Source organism: Anolis sagrei, chromosome 2, assembly GCF_037176765.1.
Source record: "Anolis sagrei isolate rAnoSag1 chromosome 2, rAnoSag1.mat, whole genome shotgun sequence".
Lineage (NCBI taxonomy): Eukaryota > Metazoa > Chordata > Lepidosauria > Squamata > Dactyloidae > Anolis > Anolis sagrei.
This window is the reverse complement of record NC_090022.1, coordinates 183,594,579-183,608,653: the sequence shown is the minus strand read 5'-3', so window position 1 is coordinate 183,608,653 and position 14,075 is coordinate 183,594,579. Positions and strand designations below refer to the sequence as shown.

The following is a 14,075-nucleotide window of genomic DNA, read 5'->3' as shown; positions in this document are numbered from 1 at the left end:
CATCCTAACAGCCTGTCAGTAACTCAAAGAGCCTGGCTTCCCGCCAATCTTTTGCTCTGGAGGAAAACATACAATATGGGTACATAACACTCACTGACTACCTCTCTGCAAAAGTCTTGACAGACAACTCATAACACTAGAATCTACCTTTATGGTTATTATACAAGTGGACATCTTATGCATATCTTGCCCACTGCAGCTATGGGTCCATAACTTGTGTATTTTCACTGGAATTGCCCATTTAAAACAGTGAAGCAAAGTCAGGGATTTTAAAATGCACTACTAACAGGGTGGTTCATTATACAACACATTCCATACTATTTCAAGGTATCTGCAGATTCAGTTAGGATGGCAGCTTATCCCTCACAAAACTAGCTGTCACACAACTCCGCTTCCTGTGTGAAGGGTATGGCACTATTCCAACTTGTGAAATTAACTAGCAATGCTATGCAGCAATGTGTGTCTTTCAGCTGCTGCTGCTCCTTGACCCATTTACTTACTTTCTTCTGCAACCTGCATAGTAATTGACCAGTCCCTGACCAAAGTTAAACGGCATGGTTTTAAACTATTTTCTCCCTCCCCTCTCTTATTAAGAGTGTAAATCCTAGAGTCATTTTATTTGCCACATTGTGATAATTTCAGTTATGTCATCTCATTATGACTTCATGGCAGAGCTGACTAGAAGATAAAAAAGTATTTCAGACAGTCAGCTTTGCCCAGCTACAGCAGAAGAATCTGTTTCACTGTTTTTGTGCTTTGTGTACAGTATAGGAAACTAGTATTCTGAGAAGGAAACACACATCGGCAACTAGAATCCACATTATAAATATTCATGTTGCAGAAGGGAGAAATGGAAGGCATGTCATGCACATGTAACTCTCCAGTTTTACTCACTGCCATCAAGTTATCACACATAACAAGACTTCAAAAGACATCGACCCAAGCCTCTGGAAACCCTCCATCAGAGTAAGTACCACTGTACTGGATTCCATTTTAATACCTCAGTACAAATTGGACACCAGCATAATACATGAAACGTATTAAAAAGTAGTTTTTAAAGCATTCAAACAACAGCCTGTCCAAGTATACTTTCAAAATAACACTATAAAAGAGCAGTATTATTCCCCATATAGCTGGGGGCAAGTAGGGAGCTAAGACTTAAATTAGCTGGCTTAAGACCATGTAACTAGTTCATGCTAATGTGAACTGAATTGTCTTGGTTCCTTGATGAATCTTAGTCACAAGCATTGATGTACTACCATAACAGTATGGTCTAGCATATGTATTTGTAGCATCAAATCAATTCTTCTCAAATAGCTTGAACCTATGGAAATGCTACATCACAGTTGGGACAAAAATATCCCCACAACTTTAGCCCTGAGGTGCCACTGTTTCTTAAAATGGGCACCCAGAGTTCTTTAGAAATTGGAAACAAAGAGATATAGATGTAAGAATCACCTCCATGATCTCTCTTTATGGAAGATCTATCTTTAGGCCTTCATTCTTTTAAAGTCATTAATTTTAGTCATAAAATTCCTTTTTTATCCTGACTCACCCTGACATCTCTCCCTCAGCCCCAATAAAAGGAAGCACTGTCAAATCTGTTAAAAGTAAATAAATTTCAACAGGAAGCAAAGCTTCCACCATCTCTTTTTCCGAATGCCTTCCAATGAGACAAGATATATAAATGAAAGGCAGAAGGTGGCTTCTCCTGTGTCACTTTAAACACCACAGCACCCTTCAATAATCTCAAAATCCCAAATCGTGTAAATTTATATGGAATTTCAGCTGGAGTTCATTTTATTGGCTTTAATATTCATGCCAATGCTTAACAGCTGGGGATTCCTGCAGCCGCTTATAAAATGCTGTATACATTTGTTCAGCAAACAATACAAAACACTTGCCCTTGTTAGATTTCATGGCATCCTGAGCCAGCTTAATAACAGTCACACTGCCACTCCATTATATTTCAATAGCAACCTGCCCTCCGAAAACCTCCCAAAGTAGTCAGAGGTCTGATTCTGGTTGTGATAAAATTCCTCTAATTAAAAAAAGAAAGAAAGAAAGATTTGCTCCAAAATTCCTGGAGGCCGTCAGGTGGGTGGAGAAAAAACAAATCTGAGGACTCTGTGGAGGGCAAGCACTGAATATATGAGCACTGTGGAGTTGCTTAGAGTTCCTCAGCTCCACTTTGACCCACTCTAATGAAGAATTGCCAGACCATCCCTTGCTCTGTCAGGTATCACTTAACTCTACCTAGCTCCATCTTCTCGCACATGCACCAAAGGCAAAGTAGGATCTTAAAGGTATGAGTGGAAAACATTAGATGTCGAAGCACACATACTGAGTGTAATAAAAAGCAATTACAGGTTGAGTATCTTATACAGAATTTTGAAATCCAGAGTACTCCAAAATCTCATGGCTGAGATAATGACATTTTTGTTTTCTGATATTCCAATATAAACTTTGTTTCATGCGCAAAATTATTAAATATTAAAATTACCTTCAGGGGATGGATATATATATATGTGATATATGAAACACAAATTTTATGTTTAGACTTGATCCTGTTTCTTAAGACATCATATGATATTATGTATACATAAAAAATACAAATATTCTCAAATCACAAAAACAAAACAAAACACATTTTGCCCCAAGCATTTTGAATAAGGGTCATTCAGCCTACACTAGGAATTTTACTTGCCAATAAACTACCGCTACCAGTCATGCTAGGTAGCATCCCTAAAGCAGTAGTCTCTTTGAAAGTATCGTATATAATTAAAGTATTAGTATCAGCCCTTTTGGAAAGGTGAAGGTTCAAACTGTCAAGGACACAGACATGTTATGGCGTCAACTTGGAAATGAAAATAAAAACCCTGTCAGTCAGCAGTAGTGACCTACTGACTACAAACTTCGAAAATAAACCTTGCTGTATTTCTACTGCAATATGTGCAATTTCTTAAAACAGATATGTTTCGCATATAGCCATCTCTACACTACTTTTCTCTTGATGACACACTCCTAAAAAGCCTGCCTTATGCTGCTTTCTCAAAGCCCTTCCACACAGCCACATAATCCAGAAAATCAAGGCAGATAATCCACAATATCGGCTTTGAACTGGGTTATCTGTGTCCACACTGTCATATAATCCCGTTCAAAGCAGATAATATGGAATCTTATACAGCTGTGTGGAAGGGGCCTAAGTGACTGTTATTGAAGTGCAACTAGCAGGCACTTGACTCAAAACCTGCTGGCTCGGTTTGCATCAAACGGCTGACAACTCGGTAGGTAGGCAGAGAGCAAACAGCATGAGGCAAGCCTTACTGCAAAAATTTACAGTATAATACTATTTTTATATTATCAACTCTATTAAAGCTCAAGAAAAACAATACTGATAATTCAAATGTATGGGAAGAACTTGTCTTCTTGGTACATTATATATGTAAAACAATGCCAATTCCTGCTCATAGCTTGTTCAGATTTTGCCAAAAAGACTCCACTATGTGTGTACCAGTTGAGTTGGCACAGGCGTTTTCTTCACATTTGCTACTCTTAAGAACTAGGTCAGAAATTAGACCTAAAAGCTACTGTGTTAACAACAGATACAATTCCTGTAACTTAGCTGAAGCCATCTTGACAGCCACATAGCAATTGGTGCTGAAATACAAGCTGCTCGTCCTAGCATAATACAGCTTTATGGAACTGTTTATTATTTGAAGTACTTATCCTTGGGAACAAGACAAAGGTCATTTTATGAAGGAAGACACCCTACTGGTTTTAGGTATAGGAAACCTAGGTTCATCTAACTATAACGTTCATGACAATCCCCTGGGCAGTTCAACACTTTTCAATCTAATTTAACTTGCAATTTTGTTTAGAGACTGACATAAAGATAGCCAGATAATTCTTATATGAAATTCTGAAAATATATTTTAAAAAATGGTTTATTCTTTCTCTTTCAGAGTACATATGAAAGGTACTTGTTAAAATTGCTGGACTGAAGCACTGGCTTGCAAACTGCATTGATGTTATAAAAATAAATGCAACTACAACTTTTGAGTTCTGCTATTTATTTAGAAAGAAAGATGGGGCAGAGCCCACTGTGTCTGCAGAATAAACAAGAGACTTGGTTGTAAAAGAGGGTATTTTTAAAACTTTAGCAATTTTGGGGGGAGGGGGGGTCTAATGCCTCAACTGACAGCACTAGGCAGCTAATAATAATAATAATAATAATAATAATAATAATAATAATACTTTAGACCAAACTATTTCCCCGAGAGGACTCAGGGAAGCTTACACACACAAAAAGGCAAACATTCAAAGCTTCAACCTTTTCTTGTACAGTGAAAATTAAAAAAGAAACCCAGTTCATATAGTTCCCCCGCACAGCCTCTGGAAAGACAAAATCTTTATAAGTAACATTCCTGGTAGCAAATAATGTAACAAGCTAAAAAATTATAAAGGAATTCAGCATTATTTACCACAATATATATAAAACTGATGCTCAGTTAAGATTAATCAGGCCTTTACCTCTTCCTTGCACAATAGCATTTCCTGTGTAATGCTATTTGGTGCAGTCTGGCACATTTCAAAATACAGAGTTTGTATTACATCATTGGGAGGAAAAGTCAAGTCTGCCAGAGAATGACCCACAGACAGAGATAAATAGATGCTCCCTTACTCAGGAATGAATGAATATGCGGGAAGATGCTGTAGGACCCTCCTTTATCTTTAACAGATCCACAGAACCTTTTGTGCATTATATTCAAGATTAAATATTTCAGAGTAAGCTCAAAAAGGGAACATGAAATACTGACATCTTTTTCACCTTGAACTTGCATTTCGAGAAGAATCCAAGGGATCAATAAATAAGGAAGTTGGAAAAAAGCAAAGGTTATTTTATGCTCCCACCCATACCAGGAAGTTAAAAAAACTGATTGAAAAGGGGGCACAGTGAGTAAGAAAGGTCAAGGAATCACTGTCTCACATAGAGAATCTATAGTTCAAACTTTTGTCTCTTGTAATACAAAAAGGGAAATGGGAAGCTAGTAAGTCATCTAGAGTTATAATTTCAGAAAACAAATGCTATACTACTGAAGGGCAAGATGGTACTGAATCAGATTAACTTGAAAAGGGAGGACAGCTAGCTACTTGGGGAGAAGAGAACAAAATCTGAACCCAGAGTTGTAATGCAAGGGAATATGTTGGTAGCACTATTATAAAAAGCAAAACAAATAACTCTCCAATGTAAAGAGATCTGCCATTTTGAGAATTCCTACACAGAGCAAACCTTCTCCTCACTGACCTATTCACAAAAACCTTGAACAGGGTTCTGTATACCGCTTAGCATCCACTCTAGTTTCCACATTCTCAATCCAGGAGCCAGAAGAAGCTAAAGTTTACAGTTGTTTTTGTCACTACTTAGAAGTAAGGCTTCATAAGTATGGAGCTGAGCACTCATGAGACATGCCACTGACTAGGGAAGTGATATTTGTCATAGAATGAATGGGTATCCTTAAAGACAACAGATTCCCCAAGAGGTAGTTTGGTCTTTGTTGAAGAATGTACCTGAATCAGAGATACAATATTTACATGAGCATTGCATTCCACAGAAGCGTGACATTTTGCTTCTTTGCCTTTCAAGTCTAACAATATGAATTTATTAAAATTAGACTCCAATTAAAAGTTTTTATGGATGTAAGGAAGCTAGATTAAACTGCCTTGGGAGTCTGATTTTGCCTGTAGGCTAGTGATTCGCCATCCTTTTCCTGGGGCATCTACAGCTAATCCAGGGAATTCTTGCCAAACCTGTCTGGGTTCAACAACTCTATATATGAACTAAAAATGCACCCTAAAACATACGCAGCACATTCAACTCAGGAGATATTAGCACTTTTGGACAAGCTGGTTTTTCAGGAAGCTTGTCCATGATTACTATTTTTCGTTTTGTTTTGAGGAATCAATGATAACTGTGCAAGGAAGTCCAAGATTCCCTGGAATTCCACTTGAAAAAAACAAATATGTAACTCCTAGGAGAAATATATACAATGAAAGGAATTGTTGCACCTTGTTGAATACACAAGTAATGAAAAAGACACAAGGAAAAGCCTTACAAAATTGCACATATAGTTTACCAAGATCCAACCATTTCGTGTGAGAATATCTCTGAATATTCCTTGAATGAGAAAGCCCTATGAAATGTATGGGGTTGCCATAAGTAGACAGATACATTAAAGATACAAACACCACATCTCTTAGATGTATTTCCCATCATGCGAAACACTAACTGGAGTTGCTAGGAAATGACCCAGAGCATGCCATGATATTCTAATAGAAATAAATTACCTCTGACGAAAGGAGAAGACCACACCATGACCAGCAGCTTCTGCACAAATAGCAATGTGCCATATGCCAGTGAAAGAGGAAACACGCACACAGACTAAATAGCTTCATTTGATGTTTGATCACAGACAAAATGGCAAGCATCCCACAGGCCTCGCCTCTTGCAAGCCTTCCCTGAAGGACAAAGCTACATAGGCAGCAGGCACATCATAGCAACATACCACACACACTTGATGATAAATCATATATGTGAAACAGGATGAAAGACACCACTGAGAAGAAATTATCTAGCATGCTTAATTTACATATACTGAAAATGAATAGAATGAGTGATTTGCATGCCAACAGCCATTTTAAAAACTTCTCCAATCAAATAAAATAGTGGGATACAAGAAAGTTGGGTTCTTATCATACCTGGTTCAGGCTGCACTGGCTTTCTACCTGTAAGACAAATTGTTATGGAAGAAAGCTATTAAAATGCTTCCCTGTTTACAATCCAAATATTCTGCTCTAACTAACACACAAGCAGGACAGACCAAGATGGTGGTATGTGGGAGCGGCAGTGGGAAAGAAAAGCTGGAATAACCCTGCACAAGTCCCGATTACGCTTCATCCAATATGCAAAACATTTTATAAGTGCCATCTGTTGACCTATGGTGATCCCATGAATTTCTAACCAAGGCTGACCCTACTTAGCTTGCAAGATCAGAGGCACCTGGGGTTTCTAGTTAGAAGATAACAATACAGAAACATAGACACTATTGATCCAGGAATAGAAAGTCCATGTACAGTCCAGATTAGTAGGAAAGATGGGAAAACATGGCGATCCCATACTTATTTAAGCAGAAATAGAGACTATTATTAACTCTAGTACAGTCATCCCTCTACATTTGTGAGTTTAACTTCTGCAGATGAGAATAATATCTTCATTCCTAGATGGAATATAGATCCTCCAGCACAAATCTATGGTCAACAAGACTACAGAACTGCAATGGAAGGCTTATTCCTAGTGAGCTGTTCTCTCAGGTAAAAAACCCTTACTGACAGAGGGCAGAAGCCTTTACAGTAGTTACAGAACATTGAAATTTAACAGAACATTGAACTTTAACCTTTAAAGGTTGCATATTTAAGGAGTGGCTGCAAGGAGGGGTACATCTATACTGCAAAATTAATACAGACAGACACCATGTTAACAACCATGTCTCAATGCTGTGGGATCATGGGAGCCATAGTTTACAAGGTCTTTTGGGCCTCTCTGTCAAAGAGTTATGTTGTCTCATCAAAATGCAAATTCCATGATTCCATATCACCGAGCCATGGCAGACACTGCAGATCAGGCATTCCTCCAGCAACAGCAATAATATCCCTGTGGGCGGAAACTCAGGCAATTCCAAATGGATAGCCCCCTACGAAGGACTTCCTCCAGAGGCAAACCAAGAAGTCCCTGAACAGACTCAGAAATCGAGTTGGCAGATCAAAAGACAACCTGGCAAAATGGCACTACTTAAAAGAATCCTCTACCTTGTGCGACTCTGGAGCAGAAGAAACAACTCAGCATCTGTACGCTTGCACACAATGCCTTGCCTCATGCACAGAGGAAGAACTGTTTAAAGCTACAATGTGGTCACTGTTGCCCATTTAGGCTCAAAAATATTTAGCTACTTGTGCTCCCTTTATTTTATTAGTTTTATACTTATTTATTTATGCAATATTTTATAAAGCATCCTCAGAGGCCTTCCAGATAGGCCCAATATCGGAGGATATCAAGGAAGAAAATACCACATTATCTGAGTGTGGACTCAAATAACCCAGTTCAAAACAGATATTGTGGGATTTTCTGCCTTGATATTCTGGGATATAGGTCTGTGTGGAAGGGCCCTGAGTTCCCATTGCCAGATAATCTGGAATAAACAGAAAAACTGGAATCAGATCCTGGGATATTGAGCCTATCTGGAAGGGCCCTCAAACTGCGGCTCTCCAGCTGTTTGGACCTCCACTTCCCAGATGCCCTTGTCAGCTTATTCAATTGTCAGGAATTCTTGAGAGCTGGAAGCCCAAAGAGCTTGAGGGCTGCAGTTTGTGGATGCATGCTGCTGATGCACCCTAAGGCCCCTTCCACATAGCTGTCTAATTTCTGACATTATCTGCTTTGAACTGAATTATATGGCAGTGAGGACTTAGAAAACCCAGTTCAAAACAGATATTATGGGATTTTCTGCTTTGATATTCTGGGTTTTATGGCTGTGTGGAAGGGTCCTAAGAAAAAAGATGGGATGAACCTAAGACACCTATTAAGACTCACAACAAAAACCTAGATCTCCCTCTCTCCCTGTAATATAGGTAAAGGTTTTCCATGAAGTCCAGTCGTGTCCGACTCTGGGAGGTGGTGCTATTCTCTATTTCTAAGCCAAAGAGCCGGCATTGTCCGGAGACACCTCCAAGGTCATGTGGCCGGCATGACTGCATGGAGAGCCGTTACCTTCCCGCCGGAGCGGTACCTACTGATCTACTCACATTTGCATGTTTTCAAACTGCTAGGTTGACAGAAACTGGGGCTGAAAGCGGAAGCTCATGCCACTCCCCGGATTCGAACCTGCAACCTTTTAGTCAACAAGCTCAGCAGCTCAGCGGTTTAACCCACTGCGCCACAGGGGTCTCCAACCTATTTCCTGTAACATATTTCCTCGCATTATATAGAAGATGCCAAACCTCACCACTCTTTCCCATCCTAATCAAAGAAGCCTGTCTTGGGGCACTTCTCTCTGGGCCTTTCCACACAGCCCTATATCCCAAAATATCAAGGCAGAAAATCCCACATTATCCGAGTGTGGACTCAGATAACCCAGTTCAAAGCACATACTGTGGTATTTTCTGCCTTGATATTCCGGGTTATGTGGCTAAGTGGAAGGGTCTTAAGTCAACCAACAGTATTTTGGTGAACTCCCCTTTAGTGACCTATGTATCACTATGTTTAGTGACCCATAGGTCTAGTGACATATGTATAAATATGTGAGAGGAAGCCACAGGGAGGAGGGAGCAAGCTTGTTTTCTGCTTCCTTGGAGACTAGGACGAGAAACAATGGCTTCAAACTACAAGAGAGGAGATTCCATCTGAACATGAGGAAGAACTTCCTGACTGTGAGTGCCGTTCAGCAGTGGAACTCTCTGCCCCGGAGTGTGGTGGAGGCTCCTTCTTTGGAAGCTTTTAAACAGAGGCTGGATGGCCATCTGTCAGGGGTGATTTGAATGCAATATTCCTGCTTCTTGGCAGAATGGGGTTGGACTGGATGGCCCATGAGGTCTCTTCCAACTCTTTGATTCTATGATTCTATGAATAAAAATGGCTTGGCTATTAATATGTGTAAATACATTTATAGCTTTATATTGACTTTCTCCATTACAACAAGAAGCCACTTCCACTACAATCTGAGCGTCAGGAATGTGCATAAGGGAGAAGTTTCCACTGATTATTATTTTTTAAATGAGGGAAGTAACCTTGTAAGAACCCTTTCACACAGCCCTACACATCAAGGAAGGAAATCCCACAATATCTGCTTTGAACTGGGTTATCTTAGTTCATACTCAGATATTGTGGGATTTTCTGCCTTGATATTCTGGACTGTGTGGAAGGGTCCCTTGCAAGAGTACTTTGCACTGACACCTGAGCAAACTTGGTTTCAACTGGAAGATTCAGGCCTGTAATTCTATGACCTCACAGTCTAGGCGAGAGATGACCCAAACATCAAATGGGGAAAGGGAAGAGAAAAGGTGGTGGGGGGAAAAAAATAAAGCACCAGGAGGGACGTGGACCCACCTCACGCCCGTCTGGGAGGCGGGGCGTAGGCTCCCACGCGACGTGTCCCACCCACGCCCCGCCCCTAACGCCAGACTGTGGGGAGTCAGCAAAGAGCTGGGCCCACGTGGGTGCCGCCCAGGTCCTTCCCTTCCCCCTCCCCACCTCGCCCGCGCCCTGCCGCGCGCCCTCGCGCTTGCGCACTGGCGCGCGGCCGAAGGTTCCATCAGCCCGCTCCCCTGCCGCCCCTCCCCCACTCCCTCATCCCAGTCCAAGGCCCTCGCCTCGCGCGCTGTCTCTCTCTCTCTCTCTCTCTCTCTGGGAGCGCGCGCCGCAGCGAGGGCAGCCAAGGCCGCGCCGGTGCGATTGGAGCCACACCAGTGGACCCAGGCTCCAAGGTGGCCGCCGAAGCGAAGCCGCCTGCCCTCCCTTGAGGCGCCCCGTTTCCCTCCCAGCGTCGTAAAAGGGTCAGACCGGCCGCTCGAGCCGCAGGCCCATGCGCCACCGAGACACCACTCACCTGAGGCCGCCATGTTGGGAAGAGGGAGAGAAGGCAAAAGGCCCGGATGCAGCTGTCACGTGACTATAGCGAAAGAGGCACCTCCTCTTCTCCTCCTCCTCAGGGGGGCGGATGCGTCAATAACAAAAAAAAAGGGCGCGGGGTGGGAGGGGAAGCAAACTGGGCGGGTTGGTTGCTTGATTCTGCGGTTTGCAGACGGCAAGGAGGGGATAGAACGTAAGCGGGCGGGCAGAGAAGCGGCAGAGGAACTGGAGGGAGGGTTTCGAAAGGCGAATCCAGACAGAAGGAGTTGGGAGGAGAAAGAGGCGTCGTGCTAAGGCCCAGTCTCCCTGTGAAACGTCATGGGTGACCTTGAGCCTTTTAGGCTCCTTCCACGCAGCTTAATAAAACCCCACATGTTCTGCTTTGAACTGGAATATATGGCTGTGTGGACTCAGATAACCCTTTGGTCACCTCTAGATGTGCCAGCAGGACTGAAGACCGACAGGTCGCAGGTTCGAATCCGGGGAGAGGCGGATGAGGTCCCTCTATCAGCTCCAGCTCCTCATACGGGGACATGAGAGAAGCCTCCCACAAGGATGATAACAACATTATTATTATTATTATTATTATTACTTTATTTGTACCCCGCTAGCATCTCCCAAGGGACTCGATGCGGCTTACAACAGGCCGAAGCCACAGAACAACAATACAGCATAACAATACAAAGCAAATTAAAACAGTTAAGCAAGTAAACAAAACAGTAACAATACATCAGACAATTACTAAAACTGGGCCGGCCAGAGTAGTGGGTACAGGATTAAAAGTGCTGAAAGCTCAAATCATCCGGGCGTCCCCTGGGCAACGTCCTTGCAGACGGCCAATTCTCTCACACCAGAAGCAACTTGCAGTTTCTCAAGTCGCTCCTGACCAGGCCTGTAGCGAGGGGGTGGTTTTAGGGGTTCAACCCCCCCCCCCCCGAAATGTTTCAGATTTTTTAAAAGACCTGGTTTACTCATGAATTTTAACTGGTTAACCAAATCCCCATGCTAAGTCTATGAGATGCAAAAAATTAAGAGTCTCTCCAGAACTGTAAGCACTATCTCAAGCAAATATTGGCAATTTATTTACACTGTCATTACTTGCAGCAATAGCCGATGTATTGTAGCAACCAAGTTGTGTGTGTGTGTGTTGAATGCTCTCATTAAGGAGGCCAGACTTGGTGGAAGTGGTTGACATGAGTTGAACTGCAGGCTATTGAAGGTTGCTCTGCCTCCTGCTGTGCTCTTTGATTCAGCGTGAGCTAGGAGGCAGGTTTCAACCCTCCCCCGAAATTTTCAACCCTCCTCGAAATTTTCAAACCTCCCCCCCCCCCCCCCAAATTTTCAACCCTCCCCGAAATTTTTTTCTGGCTATGGCCCTGGACTCAGATAACCCTTTGGTCACCTCTAGATGGAGTAGATATATGGTCCAATTTGGGGGAGAAAAACACATTTTTCTATGTTCTGCTCCAGTCCCTGATTTGTCTAGGGCTGTAAATCAGGATCCAAAATATGTCAAATTAAGTCAGCATGATGCTGCAACCTACCTAGCTGTCATGGTGGACAAAGTGCAGCCCTCCAGATATTGTTGGAGTGCAGCACTCAACGTCCCCAGCCAGTGGTGAAAAACGCTAGTAGTTGCAGTGCTGATAGTTGCACTTTACTTAGACCCATAATAGGGAATCAAACATCTTGGTTTTCTGCTTTGAAAAGAAAACAATGACACATACAATTTTTAAAAAATTCACTGCTTCAGGTAAGGAAGGAAAATGGTTGGTCTGGTCCATTCCTTTCTTAATCTCATCTTCCACAGCTTTCATTTGCTGTGCAATGGACATCATGGATGGTGTAATGAAGGCAGGGATTTTGACTATAAGGGACTTGTCATGGAGCCCCCGGTGGAACAGTGGGTTAAACTCCTGTGCCAGCAGGACTGAAGACCGACAGGTCGCAGGCTCGAATACGGGGAGAGGCGAATGAGCTCCCTCTATCAGTTCCAGCTCCTCATGCGGGGACATGAGAGAAGCCTCCCACAAGGATGATAAAAAAGAAAGAACTTGGAAGACCTGGCTGTTCCGATGTGCCTTCTCAGATTAGGAACCTCCAATACCAAGTCCTAGAAGCACTTTAGTAGCACTAAGATCATTGCACACTGCACTTACTTTATAATCCTACATACCTCCTGCCACATCAGCACTTTTAATCCTGTACCCACTACTCTGGCCGGCCCAGTTTTAATAGTGTCCCGATGTATTGTTACTGTTATTGTTTATTCTGCTTAACTGTTTTTAATTTGCTTTAGGTATTGTATTGTTGTACTGTGTTTTGAGGCTTCGGCCTATGTAAGCTGCATCGAGTTCTCCGGGAGATGCTAGCAGGGTACAAATAAAGTTATAATATAATAATAATAATAATAATAATAATAATAAAACGTCAAATCATCCGGGCGTCCCCTGGGCAACGTCCTTGCAGACGACCAATTCTCTCACACCAGAAGCAACTTGCAGTTTCTCAAGTCACTCCTGACACGACAAAAAAAACAACAACAACAAAACCTCTAGATTGGACTACTGTAATGCGCTCTATGTGGGGCTGCCCTTGAAAACGGCTCGGAAATTTCAACTGGTCCAATGGGCAGTGGCCAGGATGTTAACTGGTGCTCCTTACAGAGAGACGTCAACCCTTCTGTTCAAGGAGCTCCACTGGCTGCCGTTTATTTTCCGAGCCCAATTTAAGGTGCAGGTGCTTACTTACAAAGCCCTGAACGGTTTGGGACCATCCTACCTGCGTGACCACATCTCCGTTTATGAACCCACACGTTCACTTCGTTCATCCAGAGAGGCCCTGCTCGTGATCCCGCCTGCATCGCAAGCTCGTTTGGTCGGGACGCGAGACAGGGCCTTTTCTGTGGTGGCCCCCCGACTGAAATACCCTCCCCAAAGATCTTAGACAGGCCCCTACATTGGCAGTCTTTAGAAAGAACTTGAAGTCCTGGCTGTTCCAATGTGCCTTTCCAGAATAGGAAAACTCCAATACCAAGTCCCAGAAGCACTTTATTAGAATAATTAAGATTGCTGCACACTGCACACTGCACTTACCCTATAATCCTTATATACCACCTGTCACATCAGCACTTTTAATTCTGTACCCATTACTCTGGCCCGGCCCAGTTTTATTGTGTCTTGGTGTATTGTTTATTGCTTGTTCTTTAATATTGCTTTAATTGTTTTTAATTTGCTTTAGGTTTTGTGTTGTTATGTTGTGTATTGAGGCCTTGGCCTTTGTAAGCCGTATCGAGTCCTTCGGGAGATGCTAGTGGGGTACAAATAAAGTTAATAATAATAATAATAATAATAATAATAATAGTAATAATAATATAGAGGCCCTACATACCAGG

General features: G+C 42.3%; 1 protein-coding gene across 2 annotated transcripts in view; it reads right to left on the bottom strand.

Annotated features, from left to right (window-relative positions):
- The window catches only part of EIF4B (eukaryotic translation initiation factor 4B), a 41,728-nt gene extending 30,966 nt beyond the window's left edge, over nt 1-10,762 (bottom strand). Inside the window, exons 1-2 of one of the 2 annotated variants that reach the window (XM_060763027.2) lie at nt 10,659-10,743; nt 6,760-6,786 (exon numbers count right to left, since the gene is read on the bottom strand). In XM_060763027.2, the coding sequence (XP_060619010.2) occupies nt 6,760-6,786; nt 10,659-10,671 (40 nt within the window). In that variant the 5' untranslated portion in view covers nt 10,672-10,743. Of the gene's footprint in view, nt 1-6,759; nt 6,787-10,658 lie in introns of both variants that reach the window. The other variant, XM_060763029.2, reaches the window with a different exon arrangement.
- Between the last annotated feature and the right edge of the window lie 3,313 nt (nt 10,763-14,075).